At 38.7% G+C, this 15,589-nt stretch overlaps 1 protein-coding gene and 1 non-coding gene across 2 annotated transcripts; one reads left to right on the top strand and one right to left on the bottom strand.

Annotated features, from left to right (window-relative positions):
• Positions 1–3,991: 3,991 nt before the first annotated feature.
• On the top strand, positions 3,992–4,098 carry LOC141694245 (small nucleolar RNA R71). The gene has a single exon (XR_012563566.1). It is a non-coding gene; the product is annotated as a small nucleolar RNA R71 (small nucleolar RNA).
• A 7,102-nt stretch (positions 4,099–11,200) lies between these two features.
• LOC141690605 (uncharacterized) lies at positions 11,201–11,812 on the bottom strand. The gene has a single exon (XM_074495391.1). It carries the CDS (start codon positions 11,810–11,812, stop codon positions 11,201–11,203), a length of 612 nt encoding a protein of 203 aa, XP_074351492.1.
• Between the last annotated feature and the right edge of the window lie 3,777 nt (positions 11,813–15,589).

Below are 15,589 nucleotides of genomic sequence, written 5' to 3'. Positions count from 1 at the left end.
CTGCTTATGAAGAAAATTCAACACTGCCTTTGCATCATTTGTTGGTAGAGCTTTGACTTCTACCCATTTTGAGACATAATCGACTTCCAGCAAGATGTACTGATTATTGCAGGATGAGACAAAAGGCCCCATGAAATCGATTCCCCAAACATCAAAGACCTCGACTTCAAGCATCACATTTAATGGCATCTCATCCTTTCCCGTAAGATTTCCCAATCTTTGGCAATGATCATACCTTAAAACAAACTGATGAGCATCCTTAAACAAAGTAGGCCAGAAAAAACCTGCTTGCAGAATACGAGCTGCCGTCTTCTCACCACCATAGTGTCCACCATAAACTGTGGAGTGGTAGTCTCATAATATCCCCTCCGTCTCACAGAATGGGATACATCTCCTGATGATCTGGTCAGTTCCCCATCTAAAAAAATACGATTCATCCCACATATACCACTTCACCTCATGCATAAACTTCTTCTTTTGAGCTGTGGTCAAATTAGGAGGCATTATATTGCTGACAAGATAATTCACAATATATGCGAACCATGGCTCTTCATCCTGAACTGCGAATAACTGCTCATCCGGAAAAGATTCGTTGATCAATGTCTTATCATGTGAAGTAGACTCGGGATTCTCCAATCTAGAGAGATGGTCAGCTACTTGATTCTAAGTACCTTTTCGATCCTTGATCTCTAACTCAAATTCCTGTAGCAAGAGCACCCAACGAATGAGTCTCGGCTTCGAATCCTTCTTGGAAACCAAATAGCGAATGGTCGAATGATCAGTGAATACTGTCACTTTTGTCCTAAGCAGATAAGATCAAAATTTTTCGAAACCAAAGACTATAGCCAAGAGCTCCTTCTCAGTAGTGGTGTAGTTCATGTGGGCCCCATTTAAGGTCTTGCTAGCATAGTAGACCACATGGAAGAGATTATTCTTGTGCTGCCCAAGAACTGCGCCCATCGCATAATCACTCGCATCACACATCATCTCAAAAGGCTCTGTCCAATCCGGTGCTGTAATAACTGGTGCAGTGATCAAACTCTTCTTAAGAGTCTCGAATGCCGTCAAACATTCATCATCAAATTTGAAAGGCACGTCCTTCTCAAGCAAGTTACACAACGGCTTGGATATCTTCGAAAAGTCCTTGATGAAATGCTGATAAAAACCCGCATGACCAAGAAAACTACGGATTCCTTTCACAGAATTAGGTGGTGGAAGATTTTCAATGACTCCCACCTTGGCTTTGTCCACCTCAAGACCCTTGCTAGAGACCTTATGCCCAAGAATAATGCCTTCACGCACCATAAAATGACATTTTTCCCAATTGAGCACCAAATTAGTTTCCACACACCTTTTGAGCACTGCACGAAAATTATTCAAACATTCATCGTACGAGTGTCCAAAGACGGAGAAGTCGTCCATGAACACCTCGACATTATTTCCAATCATGTCAGAGAATATAGCCATCATACATCTCTGAAAAGTGGCCGGTGCACCACATAACCCAAACGAAACTCTGCGAAAAGCAAATGTGGTAAATGGACAAGTGAAGGTAGTCTTTTCTTGATCCTCTGGTGCAATAAAAATCTGATTATACCCCGAGTAGCCATCCAGAAGACAATAGTACTCATGACCAGCCAACCTGTCAAGCATCTGATCAATAAACGAAAGAGGGAAGTGATCCTTCCTCGTGGCCTTGTTCAACTTTCGGTAATCCATGCATACTCTCCATCCTGTGACTGTTCGAGTGGGGATGAGCTCGTTCTTCTCATTTGCTACCACATTGATACCTCATTTCTTAGGTACACATTTCACGGGGCTCACCCAAGAACTGTCAGAAATAGGATAAATGATTCCTGCATCCAGCCACTTCAGAATTTCTTTCTTCACCACTTCTTTCATGATAGGATTAAGTCTGCGCTGTTGTTCAACAGTCGGCTTACTACCCTCCTCTAGCAGAATCTTATACATGCAATAGGAAGGGCTGATCCCCTTGATGTCTGATATAGTCCATCTGATAGCCGATTTGAATTCTCTCAAAATTCTTAAGAGCTTGTCCTCCTCACTACCTGAAAGGTCAGATGTAATAATAACAGGTAAAGTAGATGCATCACCTAAAAAAGTATACCTCAAGTGTTCAGGCAATGGCTTAAGCTCCAAGGTAGGTGCTTCCTCAATTGATGGTTTGAGCTTTCCTTCAGCATTTTTGAGGTCAGAAGTACCAAGAGATTCAAACGGCATGTCTAGCTTTCGCCTCCAGGGAGAAGCATTAAGATATTGTAATTGCTCATTGCCATTCTCATCATCACTGTCAAAATCCCCCACTAAGGCCTTTTCTAATGCATCAGACAGTAGCAAATGATCAAGTTCTGAAGTAACCACAGAATCAATCAAATCCACTTTTAAGCACTCCTCATCTTCTGTAGGGAATTTCATTGCTTTGAATATATCGAATGTCACATCCTGATCCTGCACCCTCATAGTAAGTTCACCTTTCTGCACATCTATCAAGGTACGGCCAGTAGCCAAGAAAGGTCTTCCCAAGATTATGGGAATCTTCTTATCTTCCTCGAAATCCAGAATAACAAAGTCTGCAGGAAAGAAGAGCTTATCCACCTTGACTAGCACATCCTCCACTATGCCTCTTGGGTAAGTAATAAAACAATCAGCCAATTGTAGAAACATGTAGGTGGGCTTTGGATCAGGAAAATCCAACTTTTTAAAGATCGACAACGGTATCAAATTGATGCTTGCTCCCAAATCACAAAGGCACATGTCAAAAGATAACTTGCCAATGGTGCAAGGAATGGTGAAGCTACCCGGATCTTTCAGCTTTGGAGGTAACTTTTGCTGCAAGGTCTCAAGGTCATCCAGTTAGAGCAAGGTCTCAAGGTCATCCAGTTTCACCTTCCTTGAAAGAATACTCTTCATAAACCTCGCATAACTAGGCATTTGCTCCAGAGCCTCAGTGAAAGGTATATTGATGTGAAGTTTCTTGAACACCTCCAGAAACTTACCGAACTGCTTATCCAGCTTTTATTGTTGCAATCTTTTAGGTAAAGGTGGTGGAGGATAGAGCTGTTTCTCCCCTGTATTACCCTCAGGCAGAGTGTGTTCAACAGTAGTCTTCCTTGGTTCCGCCGCTTTCTCCTTTTTCTTAGCTTCTTCATTTCCAACTTCAGCTTCTCCTTCTTTTACTTTTTCAGCATCAGCAACTTTTCCAGACCTTAAGGTAATAGCCTTGAATTGCTCTTTAGCTTCCTTCCTGCCTGGCACTTCAATATCACTAGAAAGTGTGCCAGGTTGACGATTGAGCACTTTATTGGCTATTTGACCAATTTGATTTTCCAAGGTCTTGATCGACACCGCCTGACTCTTGCACAATAGCTTAAGTTCCTCAAAATTAGCACTAGTGGGTACAGCTGCACCTCCCTGTTGAGGATATGATTGCCTTTAAGCATAATGTTGTGGTTGCTGAAATTCAGGTGGATTGAACTGCTTACTTACGCCTTGCTGATATGGTTTCTGAATAGCATTCTGATTATTACTCCAGCTGAAATTTGGATGATTTCTGTTGTTAGTATGATAAGTGGCGGGCACAGGCTGCTGTTGTCACTAATAATTGTTCACATACTGAACAGATTCGTTAACTAGAGAACACTGATCAGTAGCATGAGAACCTGCACAAAGCTCACAGACCATAGCTAACTGATTAACTCCATAGGTGGCTAGTGAGTCGACCTTCATAGACAGCGCTTGGAGCTGCGCTGCAATAGCGGTGGTTGCATCGACTTCCAGAATACCTGCTACCTTCCCAGGTATCATCCTTTGAGTTGGGTTCTGATGCTCATTTGCAGCCATAGTCTCAATAAGATTATAAGCCTCAGTATAGCTTTTGGCCCACAAGGCGCCTCCAGGTGCTGCATCAAGCATGGGCCAAGATTGGACCCCCAAACCATTATAAAAACCAGTGATCACCATCCAATCAGGCATTCCATGATGTGGACACTTTCTCAACATCTCCTTGTAGTGCTCCCAAGCTTCGTACATAGATTCTGTAGGTTGCTGCGTAAACTGAGTAAGAGCACTCCTCATAGCCGCAGTCTTTGCCATTGGGTAAAACTTCACCAGAAACTTTTGTGCAAGATCTTGCCAAATAGTGATGGACCCGGCTGGTTTAGAATGTAACCAGTCCTTAGCTTTATCCTTCACAAAGAATGGGAAAAGCCTTAGCTCTATAGCCTCATCAGTCACACCATTTTATTTAAAAGTACTGCAAATCTCGACAAAATTCCTTATGTGCATGTTGGGGTCTTCAGTCGCAGCACCTCCGAACGAAACAAAATTCTGCACCATCTGAATAGTGCCCAGCTTGATTTCAAAGTTATTGGCCTCAATAGCCGGGTGCATGATGCTAGAATGAATGTCATCAATTTTAGGCCGAGAACAGTCCATAAGAGCTGGATCTGCCGGAACAATACGATCACCCATGATTACTGGCTCTTTCTGCTCACTTCCTGAATCCGAATCTTCAAAATCTATCTTCTCCGAAATATCAAGAACTTTGTCTATCTCCTCAGCTGTATCTAAAGTTCTCTTGCGAGTACGAGAATGAGTTTGCATAAACGCTCGCTAAAGTACCTGAAATACAACCGGAAATAATAAGTAACACGTCTTAATCACTGAGTCCTAATGACCAATGATGGTAAGTACATAAACTAAACAAATACGCCGAGTCCCCGGCATCGGCGCCAAAAACTTGTTAGGGCGAAATCACGCGCTAATAATACACGCAAGTATACGCGTTCGCAAGTAATATAGAATACTTAATTAACACTTCGAATTAACAATATTAAAACACTCATGAGATCACAACTTCATTACTACTTCCTTCAATAGTCATTGTTATTACCCTTAGCATGCAACAGTGATGATATTAATCGAATAACACGAAACTGATAAAAGCCAACTTTCATTGTACTAATACCATTCTACCAAACATCCACAATAAAGATAGAAGTTGAATATGCATCAATTATGTTGAGTCCTTATATGTCTACAGAAATTGACAACATAACGATTTAAGAACAAGTTATTCCTTTTGATTACACAGGGTGAATAAAATGGTTAGAGTTACCCACTAATCATGCATACTCGTATATGAACCTATGCTAGCATGGCAAGTTCTAAATCTCAAGATCCACCGTCGCTTCGCAAGAGATTAACACCCTATCTTATATGTTCGCGAAGCACATAAGACGAATAAGCACAACCAATACTAGATATCATACAATCATCACACACTAAGGTATTAAACAACTAACTAAAGAATTCCATTGTAAATCCGTTACGACCCCATGATCACGATTAGCCCATGATAGCACTCATCGTCATCATGGGTTCATATGAAAGCATGATAAATAAACACAAGAGAATAATAACTAAACTAATTATATTAAACCTGAGTACGTCACAAGAGTAAATAGGTTCAAAGTAAAGAAAACTAGCATCCAACATTACAACGAAATAAGAATCACAAGAAAATATGCTTCCTCTTCGTTACGGTGTGCTAAAACGGTCTTCTTCCTCATCTCCTTCGCTCCTTGATTAATACTACGATCCAACCTTCTTGAAACATCTCTGAAATCTACTTATATAGGAGTCCCATAAAACCCAGATTACTCAGAAGGTGGAAGCCAAACAGGAATAGATTGCTGAGCGGGCTCTCAGACCCCTTCTGGAAAAATGGTCTGATTTTCTCCGTTTCTTCATTGTAATCTGCTCCTCTCTTCCCACTTACAATACTGAACATATGTCAAGGCTTATTATTGATGAATTTTCCCCCGAAATGCAACTAATACCCTGAAATGCACAAACACTAGAAAAACGCATCAAATACACAAAATACTTGATTTCAAGACACCAATTCAAGCTATTATAAGACGTTCTAAGTGGTATAAAATGCCACTTATCAAGGCCTCACTCATAAAGCACTTAAACACAATGCAATCCTTATAGGCTTCCTAATGCAACTCTTATGGTGACTCTCAGGTGTTTTGGTGGAAATGGGGTATCTCCACCTTGGGCCTTCACTCCAAACAAACTCTCTGAGGTTCCTAAGACTTTAAACAAACTCTTAAAGTTGGAATGACTCAAAAACCTCACTTGGGCCTCCCTAGGCCTCAAGTGGAAGTTGACATAAATCTGCCTTACTTTTACCAACTTAAAACTCACTTAAATTGTTCAATTATTGATTTTAATGACTTGTTAAGCTTCCTAGAACTTCTTTATACTATTATAAACCAAGTACCAATGAATCCTTATCCTAAAACATGGTTATAATGGGTCAAATATGGACTTGTACCAAATCTGCCCTGTTTAGAGTTCTTCTCGGTTTTGTGCTTGTGCACCTAACTAAATGCATGATTCTACCCAATCAAAAGCTATTGGACTCAGGTACATACCAAGTCCTAACTCCACTGAACTTGGGCCTAACAAGGCCTCATAAATGCATACCTAAAATGACCTACACTTCTAGTGCAAAAATCTGTCCAAATAGGACTAATGCATCCCTTCCACCTTAACTCCCTTCTTAACCATCAAAACCAATAAACCAACCAACAACCAAACCTAATGTCATGCTAACACCTACTGACCTATAGTTCACAAAGTTGATTTACCACTTTATTTAGCAAGCAATCAATTATAAGGACAAGCAAAGTAACACCTCACAAGACAAGCCATTACTTAGTCATTTTAAAGCAATAATTCGAACTACACATGCATGGAAACATCATGACACCTACTGATTTAATGCTCCTACCATCATATACATTTTAAACTAGCATTTTAACACATAATTCGTGGCATGCACCTCATCAAAATCAAGTATCAAGGCTCAAAGCAAACAAGCATGGTTTCCTAGTCTAAATTCGCTTGTAAATCAACATGCAAGGGTAAATTTTAACATACAAGGGCTATAAATAACATGCAAGTATTAAAACTTAATATATTTGAAGATATGCATAGCATTCAAGAGTTTAAACATCATATCTCATCATTTTTGAAGCAAAATGGTTTATAAGCAACATACAAAGTCATTTTCATAGAAATTTCTAAAGAATCAACCATATACATTCGGCCTTTTTAATAAATCATTGCCAAATGCTATGAACAAGATTATGACTTGGAATACTGAAGTAAAAATACTCCTCCAAGATCATATCAAGTCCATATTTTTAAGCCCTTATGATTTTAGTCCTTAAATCCATGAGAATTCAAGGCCTAAATCTTGGCTATAAAAACACATCAACAATTAGTTAAACATACCTTTTATGAGCTAAATATTCAAGTATAAAGGTGAAAATATGAGGGAACTAGGTCCTTGATCAAAGTGTTTGGAAAGGAAAGAAAAAAAATGAAAGAAGAGGGGGTGGGGAGGCTTCGTCCGAGAGGGAGGAAAAAGGGGAGGGAGGGAGTGAAGTGGTGTGCAAAATGAGAGAATGTGACTTGTGTTTTGGATTTTGTTGTGTTAAAATGGTAGTGGAATGGAGAAATGACTCCTATGCCCTTTCTATAAGCTTAAACACTAGTGCATGCAAGGGCACATGGGTGTTTTACTTGGTCAAAATGAGAGTGGGGTTGGAAATGGCAATCCTATCCTTGGTCTCTTTTATAAAGAATTTTGCATGTAAGGGCACATTAGTAATCTAGTAATCATTTTTATAGAATTAAAAATATGCTTAAAAGGAATAAATTTTAATAAATAAAATACAATTCCATAAATCACAAAAATTATTCCATAATTTACTTTAAAATTTTAGAAATTTTATAAGAGTATTTTCAAGAAATTTGAATAAAAAATATTTTTCAAAAGAATTTTATTTATAATACTACTTCTATAATAAACCACATAAAAATACAATTTAATTAGATTTTAATGCAAATAAAGCTTTAAAAATTTAATCTAGCATTATACCAATTTATCTATTCGTCTAAGCAGAGAATTTCCATATCCAAATATTTGTACGAAGATTCGAATCGTCTCGAAGAAAAATATATTCGTATTTACTTACTACACAGAATCACTGGAAAACAATATTTAGAAACTTATGTACTCACAATAATGCACAGAAATGCCACATCATATAATTTATAATATCATAATATTTACAGTCGTTACAACCTTCCCCCCTTTAAGGATTCTGTCCCCAGAATCTAAGCAAACAGATGAGGAAACTCATCTTTTATATCACTTTCTAATTCCCATGTTGACCCTTCAACTTTGGGATTTCTCCATAAAACTTTAACTAAAGGAACTATCTTATTCCTTAACACTTTATCCTTTCTATCTAGAATGCTAACAGGTTGCTCAACATAAGATAAATCTGGCTCAATCTCCACTGGTTCATTCTCAATGACACATTTGGTGTCGGGGTTGAACTTCTTAAGCAATGATACGTGAAAAACGTTGTGAATGTGCTGCATTTGAGGTGGTAAAGCCAACTCGTACGCCACTTTTCCAACTTTACCCAAAATCTCAAAAGGTCCGACAAATCTTGGACTCAACTTTCCTTTCTTTCCAAATCTAGTTATCCCTTTCCATTGCGACACTTTCAACAGAACGGTTTCTCCCATTTCATACTCTATATTCCTTCTGCGTGGATCAACATACTTTCGTTGTCTCACCTGAGCTACGATCAATCGATTTCGAATCAAATTCACCGCTTCTTTTGTTTGCTGAATCAGTTCGGGGCCAATTACCTTTCGCTCTCCAACTTCATCCCAACATATGGGTGATCTACACTTTCTTCCATAAAGAGCTTCGTACGGGGGCATTCCAATACTGGCATGAAAGCTATTGTTATACGAAAACTCTACTAAAGGTAGGTGATCGTCCTAATTTCCTTTAAAGTCTAAGGCACAAGATCTCAACATGTCTTCTATGGTCTGGATCGTGCGCTCACTCTGTCCATCCGTCTTTGGGTGATAGGCAGTGCTCATCCTGAGTCGAGTTCCCAAATGTTCTTGGAATTGCTTCCAAAATCTAGAGTTGAAACGAGAGTCTCTATCCGACATGATAGATACTGGAACTCCATGGCGAGTAACAATTTCCTTAAGATACATATAAATCAACTTGTCCATTGAGAATCTCTCGTTAATCGGTAGAAAATGAGATGACTTAGTCAATCGATCGATTATTACCCAAATAGCGTCATGATTAGATTTTGTCCTTGGTAATCCAACTATAAAGTCCATTGCAATGTGCTCCCACTTCCATTCAGGTATTTCTAAGGGCTGAATTAGTCCACTCGGTCTCTGATGTTCGGCTTTTACCCTTTGACACTTGTAACACTTACTAATCCATTGAGCAATCTCCTTCTTCATATCCGGCCACTAAAATTTTTATTTCAAATCTTGATACATTTTTATGCTTCCTGGGTGAATAGAAAATTCTGAGTTGTGAGCATTCTTCAAAATCTCGTTCCTCAATTCTTCCACATTCGGTATCCAAATTCTTGATGAGAATCTTAGAATTCCTTGGTTGTCTTTCTGAGGGCAAATCTTTTCTCCGTTCAACTCATTTATCCTTTGATTCATTACTTCTTCTTGACACTTCTTGATCTTTCCTAGTAATTCTGGTTGAAAAGTCAACGTACAAATCATTTCTGTAGGTGCACTTGGAGCTCGAATCTCAATTTCCATCTTCTCAAATTCCTTTGATAACTCTTGGGCCATGGTCAACATATTTAGTCTCTCATTGCGACTCAAAGCATCCGCTACTATGTTCATTTTTCCAGGATGATAATTGATTGTGCAATCGTAGTCCTTAATCAACTCCAACCATCTTCGTTGCCTCATGTTTAATTCCTTCTAAGTGAAAATATACTTCAGGCTCTTGTGATCCGTATATATCTCACATTTCTCTCCATATAGATAATGTCTCCACAACTTCAAGGCAAATACAATTGCAACCAGTTCCAAGTCGTGAGTTGGGTACCTTTGCTCGTGAGGCTTAAGTTGTCTTGACACGTAGGCTATCACCTTCCCGTGTTGCATTAAAACACAACCCAATCCTTTGTGTGACGCATCACTGAATATCACAAAATCTCCTTTATCATCTAGCAAAGCTAAAACTGGAGTAGTAACCAACTTTTGCTTTAATTCTTGAAAACTCCTTTCATATTTCTCTGTCCATTCAAACTTCTCATTATTTCGGGTTAATTTTGTCAGTGGTACCGAAATCTTAGAAAAATCCTTCACAAATCTTTGATAGTATCCGGCCAATCCCATGAAACTTCTAACTTCAGTTGGGGTCTTTGGCCTCTCCCAGTTCATTACAGCATCTATCTTTGCTGGATCAACTCGAATCCCTTCCCTACTGACAATGTGTCCTAGAAACTGAACTTCTCGCAACCAAAATTCACACTTCAAAAATTTTGCATATAACTTCTCCTTTCTTAAAGTCTCCAAAGCTATTCTCAGATGTTCAACATGTTCTTCCTTGGTCTTTGAGTATATTAAAATGTCGTCGATAAACACAATGACAAACTTATCCAAATGCTCCTTGAATACTCGATTCATCAAATCCATAAAGGCGGCTGGCGTATTTGTCAGTCTGAATGCCATAAGTAGAAACTCGTAATGTCCGTATCTGATTCTGAAAACAGTCTTTGGTATGTCTTCCAGCTTAATCTTCAACTGATGATATCCCGATCGCAAGTCAATATTTGAGAAATAAGTCGCTCATTTAAGTTGGTCAAATAAGTCATCAATACGAGGTAACAGATACTTATTCTTGATGGTCAATTTATTCAACTCTCTATAGTCAATGCACAATCTCATACTTTCATCCTTTTTTTTCACAAATAAAACTGGAGCACCCCATGGAGATACACTCGGCCTTATAACTCCTTTATCCAATAGTTCATGTAATTGCTTGGCCAATTCCTTCATTTCTGGTTGTGCCATATGATAAGGTGCCTTTGATACAGGTTCCACGCCGGGACCTAAGAACCTAAGAACCTAAGTCGATAGAAAATTCGATTTGACGATCAAGCGGTAATCCAGGAAGTTCGTCAGGAAATACATCGGGAAATTCGCTAACTATCGGAATACTCCCTATATTCGGCGTCTCCTTAGATCTATCAATTACATGAGACAAATTCCCTTCACACCCTTGTCTTAACAGTCTTTTATCTTAAATTATTGTCAAAAACATCTTAACTTGCTTCTGCCCTTTAAACTCTACTCTATTTCCTTGAGGGGAATTAAGAATTACTTTCTTCTTCTTATAATCTATCTGAGCACCATGCTCTGCTAACCAATCCATTCCTAATATAACGTCAAATTCTCCTAATTGGAAAGGTATGAGGGAAGCAGGGAAACTATAGCCTGAAATCTCTAATTTACACCGAGGGCAAACATCTTTAACAGATATTCGTTCTTGATTAGCCAAAATGATAGATAAGGGTTCAACTAATGGTTCAATTTCACAATTCAAATTGCCAATAAAAGATTCAAATATGAAAGATTTAGAAGCTCTGGAATCAAATAGCACTTTAGCATTGATGTTATTGACATAAAGAGTACCTGCTACAATTTCAGAACTCTGAACAGCATCCTCGATGTTCATGTTGAATGTCCGGGCCTGAGCAGGATATGAGGGAGGAAACACTGGAGTTACAGATTCAGAAGGTTGATTTGAAGGAAGTTGAAGAATTGGGAAAGAAGATGTCATTGCTTGATTGGAAGGAGCGGCCGTCAATTGTATCAACTTGTTGTTTCCGGGGGTCTTGCAATCTCTCGACATGTGACCAGTCTTTCCATATTTAAAGTATGTAACGGAAGGCTTCGGGTTTCGGCAATCATTTGCATAGTGACCTTACGTATTGCACCTATAACAGACGATGTCAGCCTTATTGCAGTTGCCCGTGTGTCTCTTGTTACAGAATTTACACTCCTGATTTGTTGCTTGCTGGAATCTCTACCCTTGAATCCTATTCCTCTGACTCTTACTATCCCTTTTCTTAAAGCTTCGGGATCCTCCTTGGTTTTGGAATCCAAACTTCTTGAAATTCTTTCCACTTTGGCTTCCTTGAGCCGATCCTTCTCCACTACTTCCAAACTTTCTTTTCTTACTCTCTTTCTCCTTCGAATTTTGGTCACTTTCTCCTTCAATTACCATTGCCTTTTGGACCACTTCAGCATATGTGGCCAATTCAAAAGCAGCCACTCTGCTTCGTAGCCAAGGCTTCAATCCTTGTTGAAATCTTTTCGCTTTCTTCTCATCCGTGTCCACATAATCTTTAACAAACCTAGCCAATTTGGTAAATTTCTTCTCGTATTCTCCCACAGTCATTCAATCCTGATTTAATTCAAAGAACTTCAATTCTATTTGAGTCTGCATATACCTCGGAAAATACTTGTCTAGGAAGATCTTCTTGAATCTATCCTAAGAAATAACTTCTTCTTCTTCTAGAGCACGGGCTGACTCCCACTAGTAGTTTGCTTCGCCTTTCAGAAAATAAGACGCGTAATCGACCTTTGTTTCTTCCCTAACAATAGCTAGCGTGAAGGCTTTTTCCATCGCTTTAAGCCAAGATTGAGCTTCTACAGGGTCTTGAGTTCCACAAAACTCTGGGGGTTTTACAGCTTGGAACGATTTGAAAATCGTAGGGGTTGGTGGTGGAGGTGGTTGTTGAAGTTGTTGCTGAAGAAGTTGTTGTTGTTGAGCAAGGGTAACCGAATGTTGGTGAAGTATTTGCATAAGTTGAGCCAAGTTGGGTGGTGGATCTTCATGATCCCTGGTATTGGTGTTGCGGGCTCTACGAGGAGGCATGATTTTGAATGTAGACAAGAAAGGTTTATTCATAGTTCAATAATTGCATAGACAAGTTATAGCAAGGGTAAATATTAAGCACTGAGATGTTATTCATGAGATATCTTAGGAAAGGATTAGACATGATCAAGTTTTAAAGAGGTCAACATAATTTAATCAACAACAATGCTGGGGATAGGTAAACTATATGATAGTCTAAGAGGATGATGGTGGGGGAACAGGGGCACGGAGACGACTAATCACTCGGCGGAGCTCATCAGCAATGGCGGTAAGAGCAATCTGACTCTCTCTCTCACGGTATGGAATTATCAATGCCAATCGGTCCTCAGCCATCTGGATGATCTCCTCAAGTCTGGCTATCAGGCGGGGTCGGTTGTGCTCGTCATCAAAGTTCTTGCGGTACAACTGATCCGCCCTACGTCGAAGACTCGCGTTCTCACCTTCCAGTCGATCAACCATAATTACCATCTGCTCGTACAGGGAAAATGGCACAGTAGAAGGGAATCCGGGAGTCGATGGGGATGATACCTGACTATTAGTTATATATATATACGCGGTTGTAAATAAAAGGGTCGGAAAACCTATAGATTTTAACGCCCCAAAACCCAAATGATCTAAGTTCATCCTATTCTCTAAATTCCTATCTTATATTCATTTATCCTATGTTGTTCAGTGACTCAAACCTGTGGCTCTGATACCAAAACTGTGACGGACCCACAAATACTAACTAGCAATAATAGTAATAGAGATAAACAAAGCAGTAAAGGACTACAACTTGTTAATTAATATTACAGAACCATAAATTCCAAGTCCCCGAATCCACAGGTAAGAGTTTGAACAACATCTAAACAATTAATAATACAAAAGTCTAATATCCAAGGTCAAATACATCTACCAATTTTAAATTCCCAAAAGTTCTCTAAACCTTAGGGAACAACCAGTTCCCTACCTGCTCCAACATCTGACGGTAGGCATACCCTGAACCACCACAATTCTTACGCGTTGTCTGCTTGAAACGAGGCATCTTCGGGCTTAATTGAAGTGATAACATCAATAACAAATTTAATGAGCAAAACGCTCAGGAAGCGAATAATAGGGTACAACAGTTCATCATATTCTCAATAAAACAATAACAGAAGGTAAATCAACAATATAAATTTGTCAAGTAAAGTTCAAGATTTTAACAAGTGAATGGAATTGAAATCACACAGCGCTATGAGCAATAAGGGGTGATCAGCCCACATCAAAGCTTCGAACCACACAACAAGTGATTCACAACCATTGAGGATCCTCGACACATATTGGCCATATAAAACCATCAGGATCCCTGCTACTGAGGTTTTAAAACTTTAACAGTGACTGGCGCCTCAGTCTTATCATATCATTCAATTCCTTTTTAATAACTTGTTTCAATTTAAAGGGGTTCTTGATCAAGGATAATATAACAAGGGAAATGACAAAGTTCGAATGAGAGGATGATAATAGTGCTTGGGTTTCCAAAGGAAATGAATCTGATATATGAGGGTTTTAGGTTCTACTGGATATATTAAGGAACTATTTGCAGGGGGTATTCATAGAGATATGAAGTAATATGTGAGGAAAAAGGGTCAATTCAAGTATGGAAGCGATTAACTAAGTTCAAGATCCAATTATTGAATGATGTCAAGGACTAATCAATGTTATTAAATGATAGTCATACATTCATAGGGTGTTCAATCTCAAGAAACAGAATTATAAAGATAAGTTGAGAGTTCACTTGCATAAATAAGTATGAAAGAGGGTCACTTTCCTGAACTACGCTTACTGAGTACTTGAATGGGATCGTCTAGGGGCTCCTTTCCTGGCCTCCTACTTGAACCTATAATAAATAGTATCCTCGTCACAACTTTTGCTAACTACCCTTTCGGGTACATTATATATTTACACACATATATAAATATCTATATATATACACTTAACACACCTAATTTCAAGTGATATATGCTTCACATAATCCACATAACACGTAATCATGGCAATATGACATTTAGTTAATAGTACATACTTATACTCTATTCACTATTTTAGATCCTTATGCAGATGACCAAGTAACACACAAAAATTATGATTAATATTATTACTCTTCTTTTACAGACCACAATTTATCCTAATAATAAATAGTATCCTCGTCACAACTCTTGCTAAGTACCCTTTCGCGTATATTATATATATACACATACATGTATTTATATATATATATATATAAACTTAACACACTTAATGTCAAGTAATATATGCTTCACATAATTCACATAACACATAGCAAGAAAAGGCTTGGCAATAGTACACATAGATCCTAATCACTCAAGCAATTATCCTTTTAACAAATAATTAACAAGACCATTACTCTTAATCCTCCTTTAAAGACCTCAACACAATCTAAATTCAGTAAGGCACGCTTGTGCCTCAACTCACAAGACTCACATAACTAATGCATACTCTAAACTCTTCCCGGATGCATGCCTGGGCACCACTTGTGTGCCTCGACACAAATATACTTTTATACCTTGGGCCTTTACTTAATTATGGTTTTTACAGACTCTTATGACATAATACAACTCCCAAACTTGACTTGACATCAAGGCCTCACTCATAAAGCACTTAAACACAATGCAATCCTTATAGGCTTCCTAATGCAACTCTTATGGTGACTCTCGGGTGTTTTGGTGGAAATGGGGTATCTCCACCTTGGGCCTTCACTCCAAACAA

Source organism: Apium graveolens, chromosome 10 (assembly GCF_009905375.1).
Source record: "Apium graveolens cultivar Ventura chromosome 10, ASM990537v1, whole genome shotgun sequence".
NCBI classification, from domain to species: Eukaryota; Viridiplantae; Streptophyta; class Magnoliopsida; order Apiales; family Apiaceae; genus Apium; species Apium graveolens.
The sequence above is the reverse complement of the archived record's forward strand: the minus strand, read 5'-3'. Positions and strand labels throughout refer to the sequence as shown.

Bases quoted from the DNA above. Each gene is read 5' to 3' on its own strand.
- LOC141690605 (XM_074495391.1), bottom strand. From the start codon at position 11,812: ATGTCGAGAGATTGCAAGACCCCCGGAAACAACAAGTTGATACAATTG.